Below are 27,692 nucleotides of genomic sequence, written 5' to 3'. Positions count from 1 at the left end.
TGTAAGCTGTACCAATGTTTGTAACGCAGTGCGCTTCTGGGACGTGTGATGATGGCTGCTGGTGTGCAACTAGAAATCAGGGTGCGTAGCTTTTCTGTACGCGCTGTGGCCAAGGCATCCGTTTCGTTTTCGGCGGACATTGGCGTCGAGGATGGACAATGCAACGCCTTTTTATACTTTCGTAGAGAACTAGAGGCTACTGTTAATGCTGTTGAGATGTTCCAAGAACCTGTCATGTTCTTCGCGTCCGTGGGCCAAATGACGATCGTGTCTTCAATTTATTGGAAAAAGCAACTAGACATTAATGGGATCGTATGAAGACAATATTTTCGGAAGTCTCCATAGAGAGCTTTGCAACAGCTGGAGCTAAAGGGTTTTCCATTGCAACGTTGTCCATCCAGTCGTGAATACTGGCCGCTGTACAGAATACAGAATAACGTAAGAGTATAGCTAAATAATTCGAGCGCGAAACTTTCAGAGAACTGGGATATTAAGTCCAAGAAGTTTTTTATACCCATATTCATAAACAGCTCCACCGCATGAAAACTGACAATAAGGTTACCCTCGTTAAGCTGAAGACGGTTTATTCGGCAGATAAAGTCAGCTGCTTTCTTAATACAATGTTCACAGCGGAGTAAGGAGATTGGGGAAGCACTTCGCCAGCTTGTGTGTGAGTTTTGACGGAAGCCCATCTTCTTCAGAAGACGAACCCAGAAATGTAGTCATAATAGACGTTGGAGTCTAGGCGAAGTCAACGTCCTAATTCATCCCAGAGGTGTTGCATTGGGTTCGGACCGTGAGTCTGGGCAGGTCATTCCATTTTTGGAATGTTCTTGATCACAGTCCATTGCCTCAGGGTTGCTGATTTATGACTGTGTGCATTGTCTTGCTGATACAGTCATCGTCTCCGAACTGTTCCTCTACTGTACCCAATTCACATTACTGTAAAATGTGTCCATATCTTTCCGCATTTACCGTTTTCTTAACGCTATTAAGGGAACCAGCGGATTGCCACAGGGTATACTGATATTTATCACTCCAGATCACTCGATACCAGTCATTCGTTGTCTTGTGGCGTCCCTCTCAACCACGCCTTAAGTATCGCTTAGCACTGACTGCAGAAATGTGGGGCTTAAGAGCAGCTGCTCGTCTGATTGTACCCCATTCCTGCCCGCATCTCGTGGTCGTGCGGTAGCGTTCTCGCTTCCCACGCCTGGGTTCCCGGGTTCGACTCCCGGCGGGGTCAGGGATTTTCTCTGCCTCGTGATGGCTGGGTGTTGTGTGATGTCCTTAGGTTAGTTAGGTTTAAGTAGTTCTAAGTTCTAGGGGACTGATGACCATAGATGTTAAGTCCCATAGCGCTCAGAGCCATTTGAACCATTTTTTTTGTACCCCATTCCTCTTATTTCACTGGCACAAGGACGTAGCCAAAGCGATGGTCCAGAGGGTTCGGACCCCCCCATCCCCTCCCCTATCTCCTACATGAATTTACACACAAATTAGTTCCCACATAGTTAAACTGACAGATAAAATGGAGGATCAAAAATATCCGTTTGAGGGTGTTGCTGAAGCGTACATGCATTGTAGTGCGTCTCCGATGCGGGTGTATAAGAACAACCATGAAGGTAAGGGATTAGTGTGGCATTCGTGTCTTTGCGACCTGTGTGAGGTAATTGTGGAAACGTGAAATATGGCGACGTTATTACCAAATGCGTCCAAACAGGACCAGCGTGCTATTATTTTCTTTCTCGGCTGACGAGGGCAAACAACGGTAGACATCCATCGGAGAATGAAGAACGTACATGGGGCAGCATGTCTGTCGAATACATCCGGTGTGGAATGATGTCCAGTTACCGTGCTGAGCGTTGCTGCTTCATGATAACACACGTTTCCACATCGCAAATCAAATGGCTCCAAGCACTATGCGACTTAACATCTGAAGTCATCAGTCCCATAGACTTAGACTTACTTAAACCTAACTAACCTAAGGACATCACACACATCCATGCCCGAGGCAAGATTCGAACCTGCGACCGTAGCAGCAGCAGCGTTGTTCCGGACTGAAGCGCCTAGAACCGCTCGGCCACAGAGGCCGGCCATATAGCAAATGTAATTACGGAGAAGTTACGCCAACTCAAGGCGGAGAAACTCGACCACCTGCCCTGTAGTCTCGATATGTCCCCATGCAATTATCATGTCTTAAGTTCCTTGAAAAAGTTAATAATTGGCAACCGATGCTGTACAATCGCAATAAAGTCATGAGATGTTCAATTGACCCTTTTTTTAGAACAAGTTTCAGGATTATATCCATTTTCGGACATCACAAACTTCAACTCCTTCCTAATGAACCGGGCGTACAGCCTTGACAACTCAAAGAAAGTATCTAATAACATATGACTATAACTGCGACACAAGCAGTCTTGAAGCAGAAAGTAAAAAAAGGCAACAGGCTGTTTAGGATCTCTTCACGGTGTTTTAGCAAATGGGCATCTTCGCCCCGACTCATTGGTGGTATGATTGCCTCAATACTCACGCCGATTTTGCCTGATGGGCATACCGATTCAGAACTGTACAGTCTTGGAACGTAAACTTTTAGGTCGCCCCTTATGTAACATGTATAGTTCTGGTAACAATTTCGTGTGGCTCTGTGGCCTGCTGCAAGCTTTCAGTTGGACGCCACTTCAGCGACTTCCATGTCCCTAACCTACCCCAATTATCCAACCAAGTTTGGGTTGGGTTGATTAAGGGAGGAGACCAAACTGCGAGGTCATCGGTCTCTTCGGATCAGGGAAGAATCGGGAAGGCCCTTTCAAAGGAACCAGCGCGGCATTTGACTGAAGCGATTTAGGGAAATCACGGGAAAACCTAAATCAGGATGGCCGGACGCGGGATTGAACCGTCGTCCTCCCGAATGCGAGTCCAGTGTTGTAACCACTGCGCCACCTCGCTCGGTCTCCAACAAAGGACTTGGGTAGCTGTAGAAGATTTGTTAATGTCTACGACAGATTTGGTACACAGGTGATCTCCCAAGAGTAGTCGACATTCAAGACCGCTGAGCTCTTCTGACCGACCAATGCTACAATACTCCCCATCTTTTTTTATACTGACAGTTCCGCCTCTGGTGACATTTTGTGGAGAGTTCTGCAATGCATGGGAGTGTCCAGATACTTTTGATGAGATAGCGTATACGGCAATGGAAGTTTTCTCGGCGAATTTCAATGAGGAAACCTTCTGCTGAAGATAACAAATAGGAAAGTTATGGAAACGTTGTGGCAAACGTTGCCACGACTCGGTTGTTAACACGAGAAGATTTTGTGAAATTTTGCACCATCCAAACAGAAAATTTCAAAAAATTATGTATGCTTAAAAACTGAAAATGTTGGGTGTAGAACAATTTCCGCTACCAGTCACAACAAAAGATTATTTATTCGCCACACACCTTGTATCTGTTTAGCCACCAGCAAATAATTTTCTTTGTATTTATACAGTTATCTCCAGCAATATAAACATGTACATGAATGTACACTACTGGCCATTAAAATTGCTACACCACTAAGATGACGTGCTACAAACGTGAAATTTAACCGACAGGAAGAAGATGCTGTGATATGCAAATGATTAGCTTTTCAGAGCATTCAGACAAGGTTGGCGCCGGTGCCGACACCTACAACGTGCTGACATGAGGAAAGTTTCCAAACGATTTCTCATACACAAACAGCAGTTAACCGGTGTTGGCTGGTGAAACGTCTTGTGATGCCTCGTGTAAGGAGGACAAATGTGTACCATCACGTTTCCGACTTTGATAAAGGTCGGATTGTAGCCTGTCGCGATTGCGGTTTATCGTATTGCGACATTGCTGCTCACGTTGATCGAGATCCAATGACTGTTAGCAGAATATGGAATCGGTGGGTTCAGAGGGTAATACGGATCGCCGTGCTGGATCCCAACGGCCTTGTATCACAAACAGTCGAGATGACAGGCATCTTATTCGCACGGCTGTAACGGATCGTGTAGCCACGTCTCGATCCCTGAGTCAACAGATAGGAACGTTTGCAAGACAACAACCATCTGCACGAACAGTTCGACGACGTTTGCAGCAGCATGGACTATCAGCTCGGAGACCATGGCTGCGGTTACCCTTGACGCTGCATCACAGACAGGAGTGCCTGCGGTGGTGTACTCAACGACGAACCTGGGTACACGAATGGCAAAACGTCATTGTTTCTGATGAATCCAGGTTCTATTTACAGCCTCATGATGGTCGCATCCGTGTTTGGCGACATCGCGGTGAACGCACATTGGAAACGTGTATTCGTCATCGACATACTGGCGTATCACCCGGCGTGATGGTATGGGGTGCCATTGGTTACACGTCTAGGTCACCTCTTGTTCGCATTGACGGCACTTTGAACAGTGGACGTTACATTTAAGATGTGTTACGACCCGTGGCTCTACCCTTCATTCGATCCCTGCGAAACCCTACATTTCAGCAGGATAATGCACGACCGCATGTGGCAGGTCCTGTACGGGCCTTTCTGGATACAGGAAATGTTCGACTGCTGCCCTGGCCAGCACAATCTCCAAATTTCTCACCAATTGAAATCGTCTGGTCAGTGGTGGCCGAGCAACTGGCCCGTCACAATACGCCATTCACTAATCTTGATGAACTGTGGTATCGTGTTGAAGCTGCATGGGCAACTGTACCTGTACACCCCATCCAAGCTCTGTTTGACTCAATGCCCAGGCGTATCAAGATCGTTATTGCGGCCAAAGGTGGTTCTACTGGGTACTGATTCCTCAGGATCTATGCACCCAAATTGCATAAAAATATAATCACATGTCAGTTCTAGCATAAGATATTTGTCCAATGAATACCCATTTATCATCTGCATTTCTTCTTGGTGTAGCAATTTTAATGGCCAGTAGTGTATCAACACTTGAGGATGGGCACCAAACCCGAAACCGATCGCGTGACGAATGAATAATCTGCTATTGTGACTGGTAGCAGAAATTTTTCTGTACCCTATAAAGGAAGAGCCGCTGAGTTCAGCAGCATCCACTATGTATAAAATTCACTGAAAATGTTTATGGTTTTGCACGACCGGTGTGCTAAGAGCAGCAGTGGGGGCGGCGCGCTGTCGGCAGATCCGGGAGGTGGTGTCGGCGTCGCTGCACACGCTGGACGCGAGCCGCTGCGAGATGGACAGCCTGGGCAGCAGCGCGCTGCGCGGGCTCACCGCGCTCGTCTCGCTGCGGGTCAGCCTCAACCCGCAGCTGCGGCTGGGCGAGCCCCGCCTCTACGCGGCCACGCTACGCCGCCTGCACGCCGACCACTGCGCGCTCGACAAGCCCGCGCTCCAGGGCATGCCGGCGTTGCAGTACGCCTTCCTGCGCGGGAACAAGGTACGCTCTCTCGCTGTCTTACACAGCAAACAGGGCATTCACGTTAGCCTCTTCGTTCCCTCTGTTCACATATGTGGACCTTGCGATGCCACTATCCGAATGTACTGTAATATTTTTAGACCATGCGGCATCGGACGTCTGGAAAGCGGCTATCGCGTGTAATAAGCCTGAATAGCTTTGCTATGCAGTTCAGACTACTAGACGGAATTACTGAATAAATATTGGCGATGGCGTACAAGAAATCGAATGTTAAATGAATTCTGGATTGGATTGGATTGTTTTGCGGGAAGAGACCAAACAGCGAAGTCATCGGTCTCATCGGATTAGGGAAGGACGGGGAAGGAAGTCGGCCGTGCCCTTTCAAAGGAACCATCCCAGCATTTGCCTGGAGCGATTTAGGGAAATCACGGAAAACCTAATTCAGGATGGCCGGACTCGGGATTGAACCGTCGTCCTCCCGAATGCGAATCCAGTGTGCTAACCACTGCGCCACCTCGCTCGGTAAATGAATTCTGATTTTCATTAACAAAAATAACCTCTTTGAAGTGACTGAACAGAATGCACTAACTGGTGTACGTTAATCACGCTTAGCAGGCGAACAACATTTACGTAGCACAATACACACACACATATGATAAACACTTGAACTTGCTGTGAGTTAGATTGATCCACACCAACTGTCAGTAATGATTTTAATGTTACTGAATTTGCATTGTACTGAAGGTACAATGAGTACTGTGGTGGCAATAAATTCTTTAATTGAATAATCAGTAAACACTATAGAACTGATGGTAACTAGAGATGTTAAAAACATTACTTTAGGATCATTTTGTTCTAATGAAACTGAATGAGTTTTTACATTAATAATGTACTGAAAAGCCACCACATCGAGTTGAATTGTAATCAATGTGGCACAGTACCTGGCGTCTTCTGTCAGTTGTATAATCCGGCGTTTCTTGGAAATTTTCGGCGTTAACTCCGATTATATCCTCTTCTTGCATTAATACGCCGATACTCACGTAAGATAGCCTTTTTACTGGTATTGCTGCACACACAGTGATGGATTTGGGATAATAACGAACTATTTTCTGTAAATAATTGATGACGGTGATGGAATGCACTTTGAATCACAAACTTATTATTTCACTCAGACATTACACTGTAGAGAACTTGACTTGATAAATACATAAGCTGGTTCGCTACGGATAAATGTACTTGTTATGGCGGCGGTATAAAATGCACTGTTCATAAAAACACTGTCGTACGATAACTACTAGTTCGTTGCTTGTGCTGGCGTGAGCTCATCAATGGATCTCATGTGGTAGTAAGATCACATTGCAACGTTAGCTGCAGACACTGGTCACTTCATACCTTGCTGCTGGTCGCTGCAGTCCATCGTTAATTACGCAGACTTCCACAAGGCGTGCCATGTGCTTTTTCAGCAGGAACACCAACTATATCGCTCACAAGCCGTCTCCGTCGAAATGTTGTATCCTGCAAGCCTTATTGTCCATTTGACTTGCTGACACACCATAAATCCAGGTCGTGTTTGTTGTAATCTCACTTCTAACTGTCTATAAGCAACGTTACCGTACCGTACTAACACAATTACTTTCACGCCGCGTAATCTCTGTTCTGCATCTGAACAGTTCGAGAACACATCTCTCTCTACTGCCAGATTCACGCGCCAACCTGCATTGTCCGCATTCTCGGGGATTTCCCTTACATTTAAACATTAATTTACACTATGCCAAGTTCTCTATTTACAAATCGACATACCATAACATTGCCATATTCAATTACAGTCATTATATATATATATATATATATATATATATATATATATATATATAATATTAACTTAATATTTTTACTATACGTAATAATATCATCCTAGTTTAATGCTTCTTTATTTCATCGTCCGATCGCAGCACTATTCAGATACTGTCTTATTCGTAGCGCTATTTCATTTGACTGCTGTGCCTTGGCTATGCTTCGTTGTGGCATTACAACCTCTGTTCATTTTATTCTCCGTTGTTCTTGTGTTGTGGTCTCCTGTACAGAGACTGGAATGATGCAGCTTTCCACGCTACTCTATCCTGTGCAAGCCTCTTCATATCCGAGTAACTACTGCAAGCTACATCCTTCTATCTCTTGACGCCTCAGAATGTGTCCTACTAACAAATGCCTTCTTCTAGTCAAGTTGCGCCGCAAATTCCTCTTCTCCCCAATTCTATTCAGTACCTCCTCATCAGTTACGTGATCTACCCACCTAATCTTCAGCATTTGTCTGTAGAAGCTTCTATTCTCTTCTTGTCTAAACTATTTATCATCCATTACAATATACTGATAATTTTTACTTATGGACCGTCTGACAGCAACTGAATAAAACACAATTTTAGTGCCATATGCGTTTCGCCTTTATTTTCTGCAAGGCATCATCAGTGGCCTGGAATATGTGCATATGTTAGCTATTTAATATACATTTTTGTCACTGTGCCTATAGGTTATAAACAGTTCTGGTGGTTGGTATTTCCTATTAAGTAGTAATGGTTTGAATTGTACTTACGGGTTGCGTGGACAATTTCTTACATTTGACAGTCGCCAACAGAAACCAAAACTTGCGTTGAAACAAACGTTCAGTTCATAGCGCTGTGGAACATGGGGAAAAACCGCAAATTGGCATTCATAAGAAGAAGAACAACACCAAAAATGCAACAGGAGTGTAATATGTAAGAAATTGTCCACGCAACCTGTAAGCACAGTTCAAACCATTACTACTTAATAGGAAATACCAACCACCAGAACTATTTATAACCTACAGGCACAGTGACGAAAATGTAAAGTAAATAGCTAACATATGTACATATTCCAGGCCACTGATAATGCCTTGCATAAAATAAAGGCGAAACGCGTATGGCACTAAAATCGTGCTTTATTCAGGTACTGTTAGACGGTCCATAAGTAAAAATTATCAATATACCGTAATATTACACGCAACTGAGGATGACAGGACTACAAAAGTTGAAGATATTTATCATCCATGTCTGTTTGCCGACAGGGACTGATCTACAAGCTACTGCAAGTTGTACCACGTCGAGAAATTGTGGATCTAATATCCAGCATGCTTAGTGAAAGACAATCTGAAGTGTTTGTAGGCAGCTCTAAAAGCGACAAACGGAAACTAAATAATGGATTACCACAGGGATCTGTTTTAGCCCCATCACTATTCAATTTATACCGGGTGATCAAAAAGTCAGTATAAATTTGAAAACTTAATAAACCACGGACTAATGTAGATGAGAGGTAAAAATTGACACACATGCTTGGAACGACATAGGGTTTTATTAGAACGAAAAAAAAAACCATATTGTTAGACGTGTGAAAGATCACTTGCGCGCGTCGTTTGGTGATGATCGTGTGCTCAGCCGCCACTTTCGTCATGCTTGGCCTCCCAGGTCCCCAGACCTCAGCCCGTGCGATTATTGGCTTTGGGGTTACCTCAAGTTGCAAGTGTATCGTGATCGACCGACACCTCTAAGGATGCTGAAAGACAGCATCCGACGCCATTGCCTCACCATAACTACGGAAATGCTTTACAGTACTGTTCACAACATTATTCCTCGACTACAGCTATTGTTGAGGAATGATGGTGGACATATTGAGCATTTGTTGCAAAGAACATCATCTTTGCTTTGTCTTACTTTGTTATGCTAATTATTGCTATTCTGATCAGATGAAGCGCCATCTTTCGGACATTTTTTGAACGTTTATATTTTTTTGGTTCTAATAAAACCCCATGTCATTCCAAGCATGTGTGTCAATTTTTACCTCTCTATCTACATTATTCTGTGATTTAGTTTTCAGACTTATGCTGACTTTTTGATCATCCGTTACATTGATAATTTACCAACCACAATATCAAATAAGTTCATCTATGCCGATGACATTGCAGTGGTAGCACAGAGCAGTAATTTCAAAGATGGTGAACGAATTCTTGCGGAGGATCTGGAGAAGATGTGATCTTTCTCTAAGACCTGGAGATTGATCCCAAACACGTCAAAAACTGAAGTCTCTTGTTTCCATCTAGCGAATCGTGCTGCGAACTACAAACCAAGAGTTCTGCTCAATGGACAAATGTTGAGGTACAATCCTTTCCCAAAATATCTCGGAATCACTCTAGATAGAACCCTGAGTTACAAAGAGCACATCACCAAGCTTTCTCATAAAGTTGCTGCAAGGAACAACATACTGCATAAGCTCAGTGATACGACCTGGGGAACCTCTGCTGACTGTCTGCATTTAACTGGCATCAGTCTTGTGTACTCTGCTGCCGAGTACTGTACACCTGTCTGGTTGGAAAGTGTACATGTGAAGAAGTTAGACACAAAACTTAACGACACAATGCGCTGCATTACTGGTTCCATCAAATCAACGCATGCCACTGATTACCTGTACTTAGTCACATCCCTCCACCTCACTTAAGGCGGAAACAAGGTCTACTGAGGGAGGCCAAGAAAATTTCTGCATCACCCTCTCTACCACTGCACCAGGAATGCTGTCATCCGCCACAGCAACGATTGCGATCAAGAAGACCAGCAAGTGTTACTCATTGCGGATGGTTTTGATCTAAATGAAAGCTGGAAGCATGAATGGTCAACAGACACATTGGGAACAACAGCCCATCTCCTTGATCCCACAAAGAAGCCAAAAGGTTCTGACCTACCGAGGAACCTCTGGTGCCGCCTCAACAGGTTAAGGACTGGACATGATTGTTGTAGCTACTTCAGGTACAAATGCGGCTGGATCAGTTCACCAATGTGTGAATGTAATCAAGAAGAGCAGACAATTGAACATTTAGTCCAACGCTGTCCACTTCATTCATACCCTGCAATTCCCGACGACTTGTTCACTCTCACGCCAAGCTTAATTAATTGGTTGAAAAACACGGACTTAAAGATTTAATCTTGTCTTGTATTATATGTATATTATATAAAATCACTTGCTTTGTATCAGCCGTATATTGTATAAAATCACCATACGATTAGATAAATCATCCACGTTTCACTTCCATACGTGGCTACACTCCATACAAATACTTTCAGAAAAGACTTCCTCACACTTAAATCTACACTCGATGTCAACAAATTTTTCTTCTGCAGAAATGCTTTCCTTGCCATAACCAGTCGATATTTCAAATCCTCTCTACTTCGACTATCATTAATTATTTTTCTTTGCAAATAGCAAAACTCATCTACTACTTTAAGTTTCTCATTTCCTAAACTAATTCCCTCGGCATCACCTGATTTAATTCGGCTACATTCCCTTTTCCTCGTTTTACTTTTGTTGATGTTCATCTTATATCCTCCTTTCAAGACACTGTCCACTCCATTCAACAGCTCTTTCAGGTCCTTTACTGTCTCTGACAGAATTAAAATGTCATCGACAAATCTCACCGTTTTTATCTCTTCTCCCTCGATTTTAATACCTACTTCAAATTTTTCTTTTGTTTCCTTTACTACTTGCTCAGTACACAGATTGAATAACTTTGGAGATAGGCTACAAGCCTGTCTCACTCCCTTCTCAATCACTGCTTCCCTTTCGTGCCCCTCGACTCATAAATACCACCTGGTTTATGTAAAAATTGTAAATAGCTGTTTGCTCCATGTCTTTTACCCATACTGCCTTCAGAATTTGATAGACAGTATTCCAGTCAACAATGTCACAAGCTTTCTCCATGTCTACAAATGCTATCAACGTAGGTTTGCCTTTCCTTAACCTATCTTCTAACATAAATCGTAGGATCAATATTGTCTCCCGTGTTCCATCATTTCTGCGGAATCGAAACTGAACTCCCCCGAGGATGGCTTCTACCAGTTTTTTCATTAGTCTGTAAAGAACTTGTATTAGTATTTTTCAGCTGCCACGTCATTTCATATCATTTACCATCACTTTTGTTGCTTTTCCTCTAATGGGATTTATTATCAGACTACACTACTCGCCATTAAAATTGCTACACCACGAAGAAATGCGGATGATAAACGGGTATTCATTGGACAAATATATTATACTAGAATTGACATGCGATTACATTTTCACGCAATTTGGGTGCATAGATCCAGAGATATCAGTACCCAGAACAACCACCTCTGGCCGTAATAATGGCCTTGATACGCCTGGGCATTGAGTCAAACAGAGCTTGGATGGCGTGTACAGGCACAGCTGGCCATGCAGCTTCAACACGATACCACATTTCATCAAGAATAGTGACTGGCGTATTGTGACGAGCCGGTTGCTCGGCCACCATTGGCCAGACGTTTTCAATTGGTGAGAGATATGGAGAATATGCTGGCCGGGGCAGCAGTCGAACATTTTCTGTATCCAGAAAGACCCGTACAGGACCTGCAACATGCGGTCGTGCATTATCCTGCTGAAATGTAGGGTTTCGCAGGGATCGAATGAAGGGTAGAGCCACGGGTCGTAACACATCTGAAATGTAACGTCCACTGTTCTAAGTGGCGTCAATGCGAACAAGAGGTGACCCCATACCATCACGCCGGGTGTTACGCCAGTATGGCGATGACGAATACAAGCTTCCAATAAGCGTTCACCGCGATGTCGCCAAATACGGATGCGACTATCATTATGCTGTAAAGTGTAAACAGAACCTGGATTCATCCGAAAAAAATGATGTTTTGTCATTCGTGCACCCAGGTTCGTCGTTGAGTACACCACCGCAGGCACTCCTGTCTGCGATGCAGCGTCAAGGGTAACCGCAGCCATGGTCTCCGAGCTGATAGTCCATGCTGCTGCAAACGTCGTCGAACTGTTCGTGCAGATGGTTGTTGTCTTGCAAACGTCCCCATCAGTTGACTCAGGTATCGAGACGTGGCTGCACGATTCGTTACAGCCATGCGGATAAGATGCCTGTCATCTCGACTGCTAGTGATACGAGGCCGTTGGGATCCAGCACAGCGTTCCGTATTACCCTCCTGAACCCACCGATTTCATATTCTGCTAACAGTCATTGGATCTCGACCAACGCGAGCAGCAATGTCGCAATACGATAAACCGCAATCGTGATAGACTACAATCCGACCTTTATCAAAGTCGGAAACGTGATGGTACGCATTTCTCCTCCTTGCACGAGGCATCACAACAACGTTTCACCAGGCAACGCCGGTCAACTGCTGTTTGTGTATGAGAAATCGGTTGGAAACTTTCCTCATGTCACCACGTACTAGGTGTCGCCACCGGCGCCAACCTTGTCTGAATGCTCTGAAAAGCTTATCATTTGCATATCACAGCATCTCCTTCCTGTCGGTTAAATTTCGCGTCTGTAGCACATCTTCGTGGTGTGGCATGTTTAATGGCCAGTAGTGTAGTTATCGTCAGCAAAAAGTACCAATTTTGCTCGTTGAATATTGAGTGACAGATCATTCAGATGTATAAGAAACAGGAGTGGTCCCAAAATTGAACTCTATGGAACTCCCTCATGCTTTATTCATAGTAATTAAAATTTTCTATCCTTCTGACCCTGTTTGAGTTATTCAGCACAATCTTTTGCATTCTGTTTGTTAATTCTGATTCAGACCAGCTGAGCATGAAACCATTAATTTCATAAAACTTGGGTTTTTCTAAGAAAGTAACATGAATATCACATTCAACACGTTGAAGATATTTCAAAAAATACCAGCTGGCGATGTTTAATTATTTACGCTTCTACTGTTTGTTGACTGGGTGTGTAAGTAGTATCCCCAATCGAGAACCTTTCTGAAATGGTGATACACTAAATAAACTGTTTCTATTTAATTGTAAGACTACTTTTGATTGTATTATTTTTATCAATATTTCGGAAAATTTTACAGTGAGGAAATTAGGCGATAATTATTTCAGTCTTTCTTGTCACCTTTCTTATGAAGGAGTTTTAACAATTGCTTATTTTAATATGTCTAGAAAACTTTCCTGTGCCAGTGAGGCATTACAAATATCACTAAGGACATTATTTATTAAGTTGAAACAACCTTTCAGAATTCTGTCTGAGATTCCATCAACATGGGCTAACTTTTTGTTTTTTAGAATGTTTAGAATTCTGTTAATTTCAGTAAGGGTTGGTGGTGCTACTTCTAGTTGCTTATAGTTTTGAGCAGTGACATCTTTAATATATACTCTTGTTTCACAACTGAAACATTTAATCCTATTTTTGCTGCTACATTTACCAAGTGATTGTTAAAAGTACTCACAGCTCACAACATTGTCATTCAGTTTAATTGTTGTTGTATATTGAACGCTGACTCTCTGTCCTTCTCCCGTTTAAGTTGTGCTTGGGTAGCTCAGTTGGAAGAGCACTTGCCGCGAGAGGTAAACGTCACAGATTCGAGTTCTGGTCCGATACTCAGTTTTAATCTGCCAGTACTTCTCAAATCAGTACACACTCTGCTGCAGAGTGAAAAACCAGTCTGGGAACAGTTGTATATTACAGTGTGAGCCACCAGGATATATCAGACATTTCATAACACCTATGATTCCAGTCATCACTAAGTTCGTCAACATCTTTGAGGTTAGGCCTTGAATGAATGAAGAAATGTGACCATAGATGAACCTTGCTTCAGACTGCAGGGGGATTCTCATAGCACACTTGTCTGAAGGAAAAGTGATGGCCATTATGTTTATGCGAATATCATTGAAACATGTTTCATGGTGGTGGGACTCTGGAGAAGGCTGTATGTATGGAGTTTTACATCTCTGGCTTTGTTCAGATTAATGCCGATTACGCCCAGAGGTATGAGAATGAAACACTGCGATCACATGTCCTACTTTCCAGAAGCCAAGTTAGTTCAGTTTCTTCATCAACAAATTATGATGCCTGTGTCCATCAAGGCACACTGGGGGACAAATTTCTCACCGTTGAAGATGGCTGTCACATGTGTTAGCCAGACAAGTCGCCATACCTGAATGGTATGGAGCATGTTTGTGATGCACTGAGGATATGTGTTACGTGTTGTAGTCTATTATCCGCCACAGAGGACTCTCCCAGAGCAAGCACACCTCCTTCTCAGGAATGGCTTCAGCCTGGAACCGCGCGACCGCGACGGTCGCAGGTTCGAATCCTGCCTCGGGCATGGATGTGTGTGATGTCCTTAGGTTAGTTAGGTTTTAGTAGTTCTACGTTCTAGGGGACTGATGACCTCAGCTATTAAGTCCCATAGTGCTCAGAGTCATTTGAACCATTTCTCAGGAATGGGATAACCACCCAACAGAGATCACGAACTTCTTCATTGCATGCTGCATCGCTGCTAAGCATGTCTGGTAGTCAGACGTAACCATATCCCATATTTACTGTACTGTTAATGTACAGTGACATTTTTCCGGTTTTATTTCCTTTTTAATTGTATGTCCTTGGTTTCTGATAATTTCAGATAATATATCCGGAAAGCATGCTGTCGTTTATTGATTAACTATTGAAGACTAGTGTAACACTGCATGGTACTTGCAAGAAATGTTGTGGAAATTGCCATTGCAACAATTTATTTTGGTAACATCTTCCTTCTCTTCAAAATCCTTGTGGATTTCATTTCAGGTGGAGACACTTACTCAGAAAGACTTTAATAACAGCGCCCAGCTGATACGACTGGAACTTCCCAGGAACTTAATACGTTTCATCGAGAAGGATGCCTTCCGACCACTTGTCGAGCTCGAGAGGCTCGATCTGTCTGGGAACAAGCTACACCAGCTCGCGTGGAACGCCTTCGTGAACTGTAAGAAACTGAAGTGGCTGTACCTCTCCGAAAACCCGCTAACCGAGTTGACGAACATTTCGTCCGACTCGATTCGTACCATCGACGCCAGTCAATGCAAGATCAGTGGACTCCGCAGAGACGTGTTGACGGGTGCCCGCCAGTTGCTGGAGCTCAACTTATCGAGTAACTGGATCGAGAGTGTACCCAAACGACTGCGTTCTGTGTCGCTCGTCAAGCTGGACCTCAGCCAGTGCAGGCTTTCGGCAGTCACCAACGAGACGTTCGTCGAACTGTACCAGCTTCGGTACCTCTACCTACACGGCAACAGGCTTACCAATGTTCCCAAGGTAACTCAACATTTTTAATTAATTCAGTCAATGCTATCTCGTTAATGACTACATCGCACACGCTTTTCAGTTGTTTCACTAAAAAATCATGAAGCATTTCTTATGTCTGTCATATAATTTTCCGTATTTTAACCTGCTATCCTTGTTGCTCTTTACCATTATAAATCATCCTTTCAGTTTTTATACCACTAATGTTGCAGTTTGAGGTAGCAGCCTGGAAATTAATTAACAATGTTTGTTAAAAGCGATTGAAAATGAGGAACACACTTTGTATGCCGCGATCGCAGTCTGTACACTTTTATTGGTCCAAGATGGCTAGTTTCAAGACTCTTATTCTGCCATATCCGATGTTATAGAACTTTTTATAAAACTGCCTTGTTACGTAACATGAAATCAAAGCGCAAAAGGCACTCCATACATATACATATCTTGATAAAAAAACACATATATACGAACTTGCAGTATGCTACAGGCGAAAAATAGGTCCATAACTTGGCTTATAATTGAAATAAGGGTTGGAGCTCCGTCATAAGAAGTTCGTATTTTTTATTTCTTGATGGTGACTAGTTTCGGATACCTGTGTCCATTTTCAAACCACCCGTGCGGTAAGCGTGACAAACATAGGCGAAAGCCCATGTACAAAAACTGCCCCTGCAGCAATCAGAGCGGTATATGGTCGACTTCACAGCAAAAATACACCGTTTCATGTGGTGTATTTTTGCTGTTAAGTCAGCCATATGCCCTTCTGATTGCTGCAGAGGCTGTTTCTGTACATGTGCTATGGCACGTATTTGTCACACTTATAGAATGGTCAGAAAATGGACACAGGTGTCCGAATCTAGTAACCATAAAAAATAAATATTTCTCAGTGCAACTTATGACGGACCTACACCCACTTATTTCAAAAAAGACATAGTTGATAAAATGCACACAGTTGATAATATCCTCGTACAATCCACGCATATCGTCATAGGAAATGACCCTCCCAAGTTTGCCGCAGAGCGCACAGCGTGCTGTGCGGCAAGTCGAGAGAGTCATCTACGACGATGATATGCGTGGATGATACGAGGAAGTTATCAACTGCGTTCATTTTATCAACTATGTATTTTAGGTCGGTAATTCCGTTACAGACTTCTAGGACTTTTAGAGCTGAGTGAGTCCATCATATTTTGAATAGGAATCAATGTCCGGAAACGTCATGCAACGAGACTACAGAGCGTCAAATTTATAGGCGCGGGCGTCTATAAATGTACGTATACACGGGGTAATTCCGTGATGATGTTACAGACTTTCTAGCATGATGCAGAACGATAAATGTATTAATTTGAAGTAATGATCCCTGTACCGGAAATCAATGAGTCGAAAGTTACAAACAAAAGCGTTCTGATACCTCTGACGCTTGAATACATGTACCAGTTCTTGCGTTGCGAAGAGTGTAGAGTTGGTAACTTTCAGTGGTGGTGGTGTGGATAAAAACGAGAAAAAATGTCCAGTAAACGTAGGCCCTAAAGTGCGTACCTTAACAGCTATGAACAATTGCTCAGTAGAGGAGATGTGTTTCACATTAGCGTAGATGAACGAATGGTCATAGCTCCTCAGGTATGCAATTTAGAGCCCACGTTTATTGGACATTTTTTCTCGTTTTTGTCCACACTACCATTACTGAAAATTACCAACGCTACACTCTCCGCAACACAAGAACCGGTACATGTATTCAACTGTCAAAGGTATCAGAACGGTTTATTGTTTGTAACTTTCGAATCGTTCATTTCCGGTACAGGGATCATTACTTCAAATTAATACATTTGTCGTTCTCCTTCATCCTAGAAAGTCTGTAACATCATCACGGAATCACCCCGTGTATATGTACATTTACAGACGCCCGTGCCTATAACTTTGACCCTCGTTGGATGACGTTTCAAGACATGAGTTCCTGTTCAAAATACGCTATACCCTCTACAAGTCCTAGAAGTCAGAAACGGGAATTTCGACCACCCTGTGTATGTGTGTGTGTGTGTGTGTGTGTGTGTGTGTGTGTGTGTGTGGAGTGTTTTGTTGCTATTACTTCACATTATGCAACATGGCACATTCATAACATGTTCCATAAGATCAGATGATGGGCAGCATGAGGCTATTGAAATCGGTCCTCTTGGGACAATGGAAGTCTTTATAACGCAAGCACGACGTATACAAAGTGCGTTCTTCATCTCCAGCGACACTGATCGCCCCGCAGCCACAGCAGTTACTTGGCAATATGTTTTATAGGAACCTCACACAGTACAGTTATCGTCAAGGCACATTTCTTATTATGTAACACCACAAGAAAAGAGACAATTAAACCAACTACCCAAATTGTTCGAAAAGCACCGCAACTCTTCGGGCCTAAACTACACCTAATGCACACAATAAGGAGGCAGAATGCCATTTCATTTCACAAGACTGAGAGAATGTCTTTTAACGCTTCCCACCAAACTCTAGAACCTATAACGTTCAAAAATGACATCCAGAAAGAAGAAGGCCTACAAATGTATTATAACTGAAGGTAAAATCCTTACATTGTAATTAATACAGTGAAACTGTTCAGCTACGTCTGTAGTAACATGAAATTACTATAGACCATTTAAAAATGAAGTAACTGTTTTAACATACAAACTAGTTTATTCATTATATTTTCACCTTTCTTTTGGAAGACTCAACTTTCATCTACATAACATTTTCGAAATGTAGAGAGGAAGGTCAGTACAGATATAGTAATAGCTCGAGACAGAGAAGGATATCGATCTTTTCTCTTCAAAAAAAAAGCGCCGTCCTTCAGAATGGGAGTAGAGTCTCTTACCACTGCGCCACCTCACGGATGGCCAGGGAACTGTAAGTAGTTTTAGTCCTAGAAGGACACCTCTTTAATCGGCCAGCTACTTTGATAGCTGCTTATATTCTCTTCTTCTTCTTCTTCAGTAGCTCTACAGCCCTTGGTGAGCCTTGGCTTCTTCAACAATCTTCCTCCACACTTCTCGGTTATTTGCTGCTCTTTTCCACCCCCAGACTCCCATATTGCTGATATCCATTATTACCTCATCGAGCCATCTTCTTCTAGGTCTCCCTTTTCGCCTAACTGAATGTATCATACCTTTCATCATTTTCTTTGGAATTCTATCCTCTGCCATTCTCTCCAAGTGTCCTAGCCATCGTATTCGCTGCGATTTAACAAATTTTACTATGTCCCTGCCTTGTATTAACTCCTGTAATTCAGCATTGTAGCGTATTCTCCAGCCTTCTTCCTCCCTTATTGGCCCATAGATTTTGCGTAGTATTTTCCGCTCAATGCTTCTTAGAGCATTTTTATCGTGTTCTGTCAACGTCCATACTTCTGAGCCGTATGTGATAACTGGGCGGACTAGGGAATTATATATTAGCAATTTAGTTTTTCTTGTAACAAGGCTACTTTTGAAAATCTGCATATTTGCAAAGTAAGCTCTGTTTCCTGCTTGTATTCTTTCCCTTACAGCCTTTCCAATACTGTTATCATTTGTTACTAGGGCTCCCAAGTAGTTAAAAGAGGGCACTCCATTGAAGCATTTCCCATTGATGTTTAGGTTTTTAGGGGTTCTTCTGGCCTCAGATTGTGACATTAGCATATATTTTGTTTTGTTTACATTTACTATGAGGCCAATTTTTAAGGCTTCTGTTTCCACTGCCCGGTATGTTTCTAGGAGTGTATTGGTATTTCTTCCTACTATAGCAATGTCATCAGCGTATGCACATAGTTTTCATAAATATGGTGCCTCTTTTGTTGATTTTATTTACTGCACTGTGCAGGGCAATGTTGAATAGGACAGTGGAGAGACTATCCCCTTGCTTCACACCTTTATTAAAGTCAAAGCTTTCACTTGTTCTGCTAAGGACCTTTACTTTTGCTCTTGTCTCTGTCATTGTCATTCTGATTAGTCTTATTAATTTAGCACATATACCAACTTCTTTCAGTACTCTGTATAGTTCTTGCCGATTTATGCTGTCAAAGGCTTGTTTGAAATCGATGAATAAGAAATGCAGATCTATATCATATTCATAGCACTTTTCCATCATTTGCCTTATCACAAATATTTGATCAGTGTCTCAAACACTTTGGATCAAATTGAAACAGTTGATAGCGGGTCCACAACCGATTATATTTAGACATGAAGCCATGTTTACTGTATTATGGACGTACACAGCGCACAAAGCGTAACAACAACGTAACTCCTAATAATTGTTCAAAGCGACGACCGTCAGTCTCAGTGCATGCGTGGTAACTTCGCATGAAGTTCTGCCGCAGTCTCTCAAAGATCCCTGCTGTCTGTTGTACCAGGAGACAGGCAGCTTTCATTCTTGAAAGCAGATCTTCATCCATTTCTATGGATGTTTCGTCACCAACGTCTTGACGTAACTCCAGAGGAAAAAGGAAAAAGCCCAGCGATCGCGTTGGGCGTGGGATAGAACCTCCCCTACCAACCCAACGATGAGCGTACGTATTGCTCAGATGCTCTCGGTCATTAACATCGATGTGGGCTGGTGCGCCGTCGTGTTGAAACAACATCATTTCGCGTACAAGGGGTATAGTCACCAAGAACTGTGGTAGCCCATCTCGCAGGAACACCAGGTAACGTGGACCAGTCAAACGGAGAGACAGCAAATAAGGTCCTATTAGGTGATCTTGAGCAATGCCCGCTCACAAGTTGACAGAGAATCGTTGCTGGTGGCCAGAAATGTAGCTGACGGGGCCATTTTCCTCACTCCAGACATGGCTTGTGCGGCTGTTGAAGCCACCATCATGGGTGAATGAGTGCTTGCATACAGGGTGTGGTAGATAAGTAATGACACTGGCCGCCGCGCGGCGCCCCAGTCGCTCGCAGGGCGGTCTCCACCTGTACGTCACGTGGTGGGGGATCTGAGCTAACAATAGAACCGGTTCGCAGTCGCGTCGGAGCTCTGGTGCAGTGAGGGTCGAGCTTCGCGTATTACGTTGTTTGTGTGCCCGTGACACTTGTGAAAACGCTGAAGATGGATCGCTCGATAGAACAGCGGTATGCAATCAAATTTTGCTTTCACTTGGGCAAAACTGCTTCGGAAACTTTTGCTATGATTACGGAGGCCTACAAAGAAGACTCCCTATCAAGAGCTCAAGTGTTCCGGTGGTTTAATGAATTTAAAAACGGGAGGGAATCCGTTGAAGACATGGAACGATCTGGACGCCCTTCAACGAGTCGTGTGGATGAAACGGTGGCCAAAGTGAAAGAACTCCTGTACTCCAACCGTCGTTTAAGTCTCAAAATGATCGCCTATGAGGTCTCCGTGAATAAATTTACGGTTCACCAAATTGTTACGCAATATTTGATGATGAGGAAAGTTTGCGCAAAATTCGTTCCCCGAGCGCTCACCGCCGAACAAAAGCAACAACGAGTGGACGTTTGCCGTGAGATGTTGAATGATTTGGAAAATAATCCACACTTTTTAGACAACGTAGTAACAGGCGACGAATCGTGGACATTCCAGTACGACCCGGAGACGAAAGCCCAGAGCTCGGAGTGGCACACACCGGCATCCCCGCGGCCAAAGAAAGCAAGAATGTCAAAGTCCCGCATCAAGACAATGCTGATTGTGTTTTTCGACAAGCGGGGGTTAATTCACGAAGAGTTTGTCCCTCAGGGGAAGACTGTCAATGCCGAATTCTACAAAGAAGTCCTTCAGCGATTGCACAGAGCCGTCAAACGGAAGCGACAGGACCTTGCTCAACGCTGGCGTCTCCACCACGACAACGCTCCGGCGCACACAGCGTTCCTTGTGACCTCCTACTTGACCCGAATTGGAGTTGAAGTTTTGCCACAGCCACCATACAGCCCTGATTTGAGTTCTCCTGATTTCTTCCTATTTCCAAAGGTCAAAAGATGCCTGAAGGGTCATCGTTTCGACGATATTCCGAACATCCAACGTGCTGTCACGAAGGCACCAACTGGGATAACTCAAACGGACTACAGTGGGGCCTATGAAGCTTGGAAAACGCGCTGGCAACGTTGTGTCGACGCCCAAGGCGAGTACTTTGAAGAATATTAACGTTTTGTACAAATTGGATCAATAAATTTGTTTTTCTAGACTGAGTCTCATTACTTATCTACCACACCCTGTACGTTCTTTGTGATAGCGGTGTGGTACCTGTTCCACCAGTACTCTCCACACTGTATCCTTCGAAGAGTATTTTTTACAGACAAGTTGGCAGTTGCTTATTGCTGGATGGTCGGCCACACGATTCAATACCATCTCCTCAGAGTCTGGTTTTCGGACTTGTCTTTGGCAGGAACCGTGGCCGGCATTCTGTGGCATGAACCACCACATCTTCCGTAACGTGGTATCCACGGAGATAAACTTCTTCCAGTACTAAGGTGACCCTTGTTGGGAAAGATTTCTCTGTACATTTGTGCTGCTTTATGGGCATTACATCCTGCAGCACCGTACATCAAACGCTTGTCTGCCAATCTCGTGATTAGTAGCGTTCCGCCTTTACACGTCATGCACTGTACGTAGTAACACACTCACCATGAGCACATCACAAGCTGTCTGATGCAACAGACAACTGACATAAAGGATCGTGGTGTGAGTGTACCGTAGGTTAATGCGCCGGTGCGAAGCGTGCGGTCGTCACATGTCATGCGTGCTGTGAGCTAAGTTGTCTGTTTGGTGGTCAGAGGCGTTCCAGTGTGTAACAGACACCCGGGATCTTTGCGAGAGTGATACAGAACCGCATACTCCGTTGCAATACATACACTGAGACTGGTGGTCGTCACTCGTTGACCACGATGGCACCGAAACAGAGGACGACCGAAGAAAGGCAGAAATACTGAATTCAGTGTTCCGAAACTGTTTCACTGCGGAAAATCGTAACACGGTCCCTGACTTCAGCCGTCGCACGGACGCCAAAATGGAAAATATTGAAATAAACGATATCGGAATTGAAAAACAACTGTATCACTTAGTAGCGGAAAAGCATCCGGACCAGACGAGATACCCTTAAGATTCTACAGTGATTATGCTAAAGAACTTGCCCCCTTTCTATCAGCAATTTATCGTAGATCGCTGGAAGAACGTAAAGTACCTAGCGACTGGAAGAAAGCGCAGGTCGTTCCCATTTTCAAGAAGGGTCATAAATCAGATGCGAATAATTATAGGCCTATTTCGCTTACGTCAATCTGTTGTAGAATAATGGAACATGTTTTGTGTTCTCGTATTATGACGTTCTTAGATAATACAAATCTCCTTCATCATAACCAACATGGATTCCGCAAACAGAGATCATGTGAAACTCAGCTCGCCCTATTTGCCCAAGAAATTCACAGTGCCGTAGACACTGGCGAGCAGATTGATGCCGTATTCCTGGACTTCAGGAAGGCATTTGATACGGTTCCGCACTTACGTTTAGTGAAAAAAATACGAGCTTACGGAATATCGGACCAGGTTTGTGATTGGATTCAGGATTTCCTAGAAGAAAGAACACAACATGTCATTCTTAACGGTTCAAAATCTGCAGATGTAGAGGTAATTTCGGGAGTACCGCAGGGAAGCGTGATAGGACCTTTATTGTTTACAATATACATAAATGACTTAGTTGACAACATCGGTAGCTCCGTGAGGCTATTTGCAGATGACACGGTTGTCTACAAGAAAGTAGCAACATCAGAAGACTCGTACGTACTCCAGGAGGACCTGCAGAGGATTAATGCATGGTGCGACAGCTGGCAGCTTTCCCTAAACGTAGATAAATGTAATATAATGCGCATACATAGGGGCAGAAATCCATTCCAGTACGATTATGCCATAGGTGGTAAATCATTGGAAGCGGTAACGACCGTAAAATACTTAGGAGTTACTATCCGGAGCGATCTGAAGTGGAATGATCACATAAAACAAATAGTGGGAAAAGCAGGCGCCAGGTTGAGATTCATAGGAAGAATTCTAAGAAAATGTGACTCATCGACGAAAGAAGTAGCTTACAAAACGCTTGTTCGTCCGATTCTTGAGTATTGCTCATCAGTATGGGACCCTTACCAGGTTGGATTAATAGAAGAGATAGACATGATCCAGCGAAAAGCAGCGCGATTCGTCATGGGGACATTTAGTCAGCGCGAGAGCGTTACGGAGATGCTGAACAAGCTCCAGTGGCGGACACTTCAAGAAAGGCGTTACGCAATACGGAGAGGTTTATTATCGAAATTACGAGAGAGCACATTCCGGGAAGAGATGGGCAACATATTACTACCGCCCACATATATCTCGCGTAATGATCACAACGAAAAGATCCGAGAAATTAGAGCAAATACGGAGACTTACAAGCAGTCGTTCTTCCCACGCACAATTCGTGAATGGAACAGGGAAGGGGGGATCAGATAGTGGTACAATAAGTACCCTCCGCCACACACCGTAAGGTGGCTCGCGGAGTATAGATGTAGATGTAGATGTAGATTACTATGAGCTACACTTTTGTTATGAGGTGTATGCTGTGTACGTCCATAACACAATAAATATGCAGTTTTGACCGTTGGTCCCCTATCTCACTATAATAGACTGTGGACCTACTGTCACCTATTTCAAACTGACCTGAAAGTTTTGAGACAACCCGTATGTATAGTCACTAAACGATATTTGTCATTAGCAGTATTTCTCTTTTCTCAAAAATACTGCACAAAGCGCGTTTTAATACCAGGTGTAATTAGTACACAAAGAAACGGATACATGGATGTGCACGCATTCAATAACGTGTCACAGGGTACTGCGTGTCCTGAGGGAAATAAAGTCAAGTTTAAGAGGCAGTTAAGGAACTTTCTATAAGTCAAGTCCCTCTGTTCCATTGAAGACGTTTCCATAGTCAGTCATGTAACTAATATTTCTAGTTATAAGACAAGTTGTCTCAAACTGTACTGTAATAATTGAACAGATTTTAATACGGGGAATAATTAGCACATAAATAAAGTGATATATACCACAAACAAACAATTTCGACATAAGGAAATACGCAGGTATATCTCCATTTACGAGAGGCGCTGAATAAATAATGCAACTTTTTTCTCATCCAATTTGTTATGGGACATCGAGGAGTATTCCTGCTTCAGCCCCTATAGTTTTGAGAAGTTCCGATAGGTGGCGGGGCTACACGTAGCCTTCAAAACGGCGTCTGTAACTGAGGTGCGTTCGAACTAAAGAGCTGTCACTGAGTTTCTTTTGGCGGGAAACCAGAGCATCGCAAATATTCATAGGCACTTGCAGAATGCCTATGGAGATTTGGCAGTGAACAAAATCATGGTGAGTCGTTGGGCGGGGCATCTGTCATTAAAATTTCATTGGACTGTTCTTCCTCATCCAATCTACAGCCCGGATCTCGTACCTCACGACTTCCATCTGTTTCGCACAATGAAGGACGCACTCCAGGGGAAGCAGTATGAGGATGAGGGGGAGGCTATTAACGCAGCAAGACGTCGACTCCGACATCGACCAGCGGATTGGTACCAAGTGGGCATTCAGGTCCTCCCAGTAGAGTGGCGTAAGGAGGGTGTAACACTATCGACCTCTAGGGAGTCGAGAGACTTTGCACTAATGAAGCAAAAAATGAGAACTGTACAGTATGTAGTGCATAAGAGTGTCTGCAGAAGACAGTTTTCTTTGACTATGTGAAGTTTAATGTTTTATATAATTAGCAAACCTTTATAATGTTATGTAAGTAACAATAACTATCTTTTATTTAAATGTATAATTGTTTGTAAAGTGAAGTCAGCACCAGCTCAGGGCTAAAGTTAAATATAGGTGAAAACCAATAGGGATCTACCGACGTTCTGGAAGGTCGTAAAAGGTGGATATTTTTTGCTGCTAACAGAAGCAGGTAGGAGAGGGGAGAAGCGGAGTGGGTCAGTCAGGCGCAAAACACTGTGGAGGCAGGTGACGAAAGCTGATGCTCGCTTTACTCCTCAGTATTGTTTAAACAAAGGCAAAAGTTTAACTGCTTAATAGACGCTAATGAAGGGGAAGTGCTAAGGTACATGTTTGCAACGCTTTAGAGGAGATATAAAATTACGTTTGCAACGAGTGTTGGTTCCTGAATGGGAAAGGCTTAAGGCATCCATTACTTAGACCGGCGCAGATCCCCGGGAAAGCAAAACTCATAATCGCACTGGTATAAGTTGCATAATTCGATGCCACGAAGACAAGTAATAATCTCCGTCACTGCAAAACGGTACGTTTTTGCACTGGTATAAGTTGCATAATTCGATGCCACGCAGACACTGCAAAACGGTACGGGCTTTCTAAGCACCTAAATCGTGTTTTGTTCAACAATCATGTCATTGTTTTTAAACGCAAAACGACTCATTTAACCTAAAGTGTTTCAAGTAGGGGTCCTTTCCTATACTCAAGGGAAAGAAACCGAGAATCCATTGGTGTGAAACATTATTCCGCAACTGTTTTCTTTCAAAGTAAATTTAAATTATCACTCAACTGCAGCAGTTAAAGTAAATGTGGAGATTTGTAGATTGCATTGAAAGTACTTAAAGTAAATAACAATTCTATCCAGTTCTGTTCAAAAAACTACACATAATCACTATTTCAATAAAACTGAGAAAAACCAAGTATAAAACCTTTTGCAATCATTCCGATACTTAAAAAAGTATCGTAAAATATTTCTTGTGTATAATACACGTTTTCAGAGGCAGTGTTGTTGATCTTACGTTCAGAAACGTAAGTAGGTATTATTGTCATTTCGGTGTTGTTTTAGGGACCAAAACTTTCTAAGTGTGTGCGTGTGACCTGTTCTGAAAGCAGTCGTTATTCATCTATCTACGTGCATAAGCCTGTTCCCTCAGTGATAGAAATTATCAAAAGAGAAAAGTTTTAATAAGAACCAAAATATAGTAAAGACCAAATTTGGTGAATTTGTTGAATAACGTCAATCGATTCGTCATTTTGGCTGGCGAACGTGTTTTTCAGTATTATTAGCACTCGCAAGAAGTAGTTGGAATAGAAAATCTGCAACCAAGACTATACAATAACTTCGATTTGTTCAAGCTTTATCTAATACGCAGCATCTGAGGTCACTAGCGGTTGTTAAGGAGGTAGTTGTGTTCAAGTTCTTCAATTACCGAAGCTAGAATAACATCTGAAGTACTAAACGTACTTGCAAGAGTAGAAACCGTGGGTGTTATAAGCGGCCTTTAGAAAGTGACAGAACAGCACTTTACATCGACATACTACCGTTATAAGGGTATGTTGAAAAATAGGATTTTGTAGCCAGAAGAGAAGGGATTAACATGGTTTATTGGAATCCTGAATAAAACTAACCTGATTTCTGAAAAAAAGTGTTGCAGTACTTATTGAACCCCCCTCGTACATAAACAATTTACATCTTACGGGATTTTTTCATAGTGATGATTGACAGTCTAAATACATCCATTATATTGGCTCTTAAAGTTTAGTAGAGTTGTTTCAAGCAATCTTGTTGTATGATGAACTAGTCAGCTAGTGGATTACTAACCAGTTCATCACAATTCTTCAGGCTTCCACCGCCACTTCTTGGCACGTTGCCTGTTGGTTCCCGTCTCGGGAATTTCGGTCAACGGTCCTTTAGTGGTTTTCCGACGTTCCACCAGCGTGAGTGTCTAACACTATCAAAGATTCACCCTTGATTCCTGCTGGCGCTCTCCCCGCGGCTTCAGCGCTGCAGTTTTCCCCTGGCTACCTGCAACGGTCATTCATTGCAGAGAACAAATCGAGGCTCCTTTTCCTCTATCTTGTTGGAACTGTTGTCATGCTTGTGAATTTCGACGGCTTCCTTGAAAAAGACGTGCGTGGCAGTTCTTTGTCAGTGAGAACCCGTGTGTCGGCGCATTTTATTACATGCTCGGTCTCACACAGTACGTGCTCCGCTAGGGCTGATTTCTCGAACTGTCCCCAGCTGCAATGCCGACTGTGTTATATAAACCTGGTACTTGTGGATCGTCCGGTCATTCCAACACAGACTTATTCACATGTCTGTAGTTATGTGGTATATTTCCGGTCCTGCGAGTGAGTTCCGTTTGTTATAAGCTAATCTGAGACATTCTCTTATCATGTAAGATATAAAATGGAGTGCCAAGTGGAGAAACCAAAACATTTACGTCATATTCTTCTGTCTGAGAACGTTAAAGGGCTGACA

At 43.1% G+C, this 27,692-nt stretch overlaps 1 protein-coding gene across 1 annotated transcript in view; it reads left to right on the top strand.

Annotated features, from left to right (window-relative positions):
• The window catches only part of LOC126455664 (leucine-rich repeat-containing protein 15), a 99,083-nt gene that overhangs the window by 28,785 nt on the left and 42,606 nt on the right, over positions 1-27,692 (top strand). The window contains exons 3-4 of the mRNA XM_050091435.1: positions 5,146-5,403; positions 14,984-15,490. Coding sequence (XP_049947392.1) covers positions 5,146-5,403; positions 14,984-15,490 — 765 coding nt within the window. The remainder of the gene's footprint in view (positions 1-5,145; positions 5,404-14,983; positions 15,491-27,692) is intronic.

This window comes from Schistocerca serialis, chromosome 1, assembly GCF_023864345.2.
Source record: "Schistocerca serialis cubense isolate TAMUIC-IGC-003099 chromosome 1, iqSchSeri2.2, whole genome shotgun sequence".
NCBI lineage: Eukaryota > Metazoa > Arthropoda > Insecta > Orthoptera > Acrididae > Schistocerca > Schistocerca serialis.
This window is presented reverse-complemented; position numbering and strand designations above follow the sequence as displayed.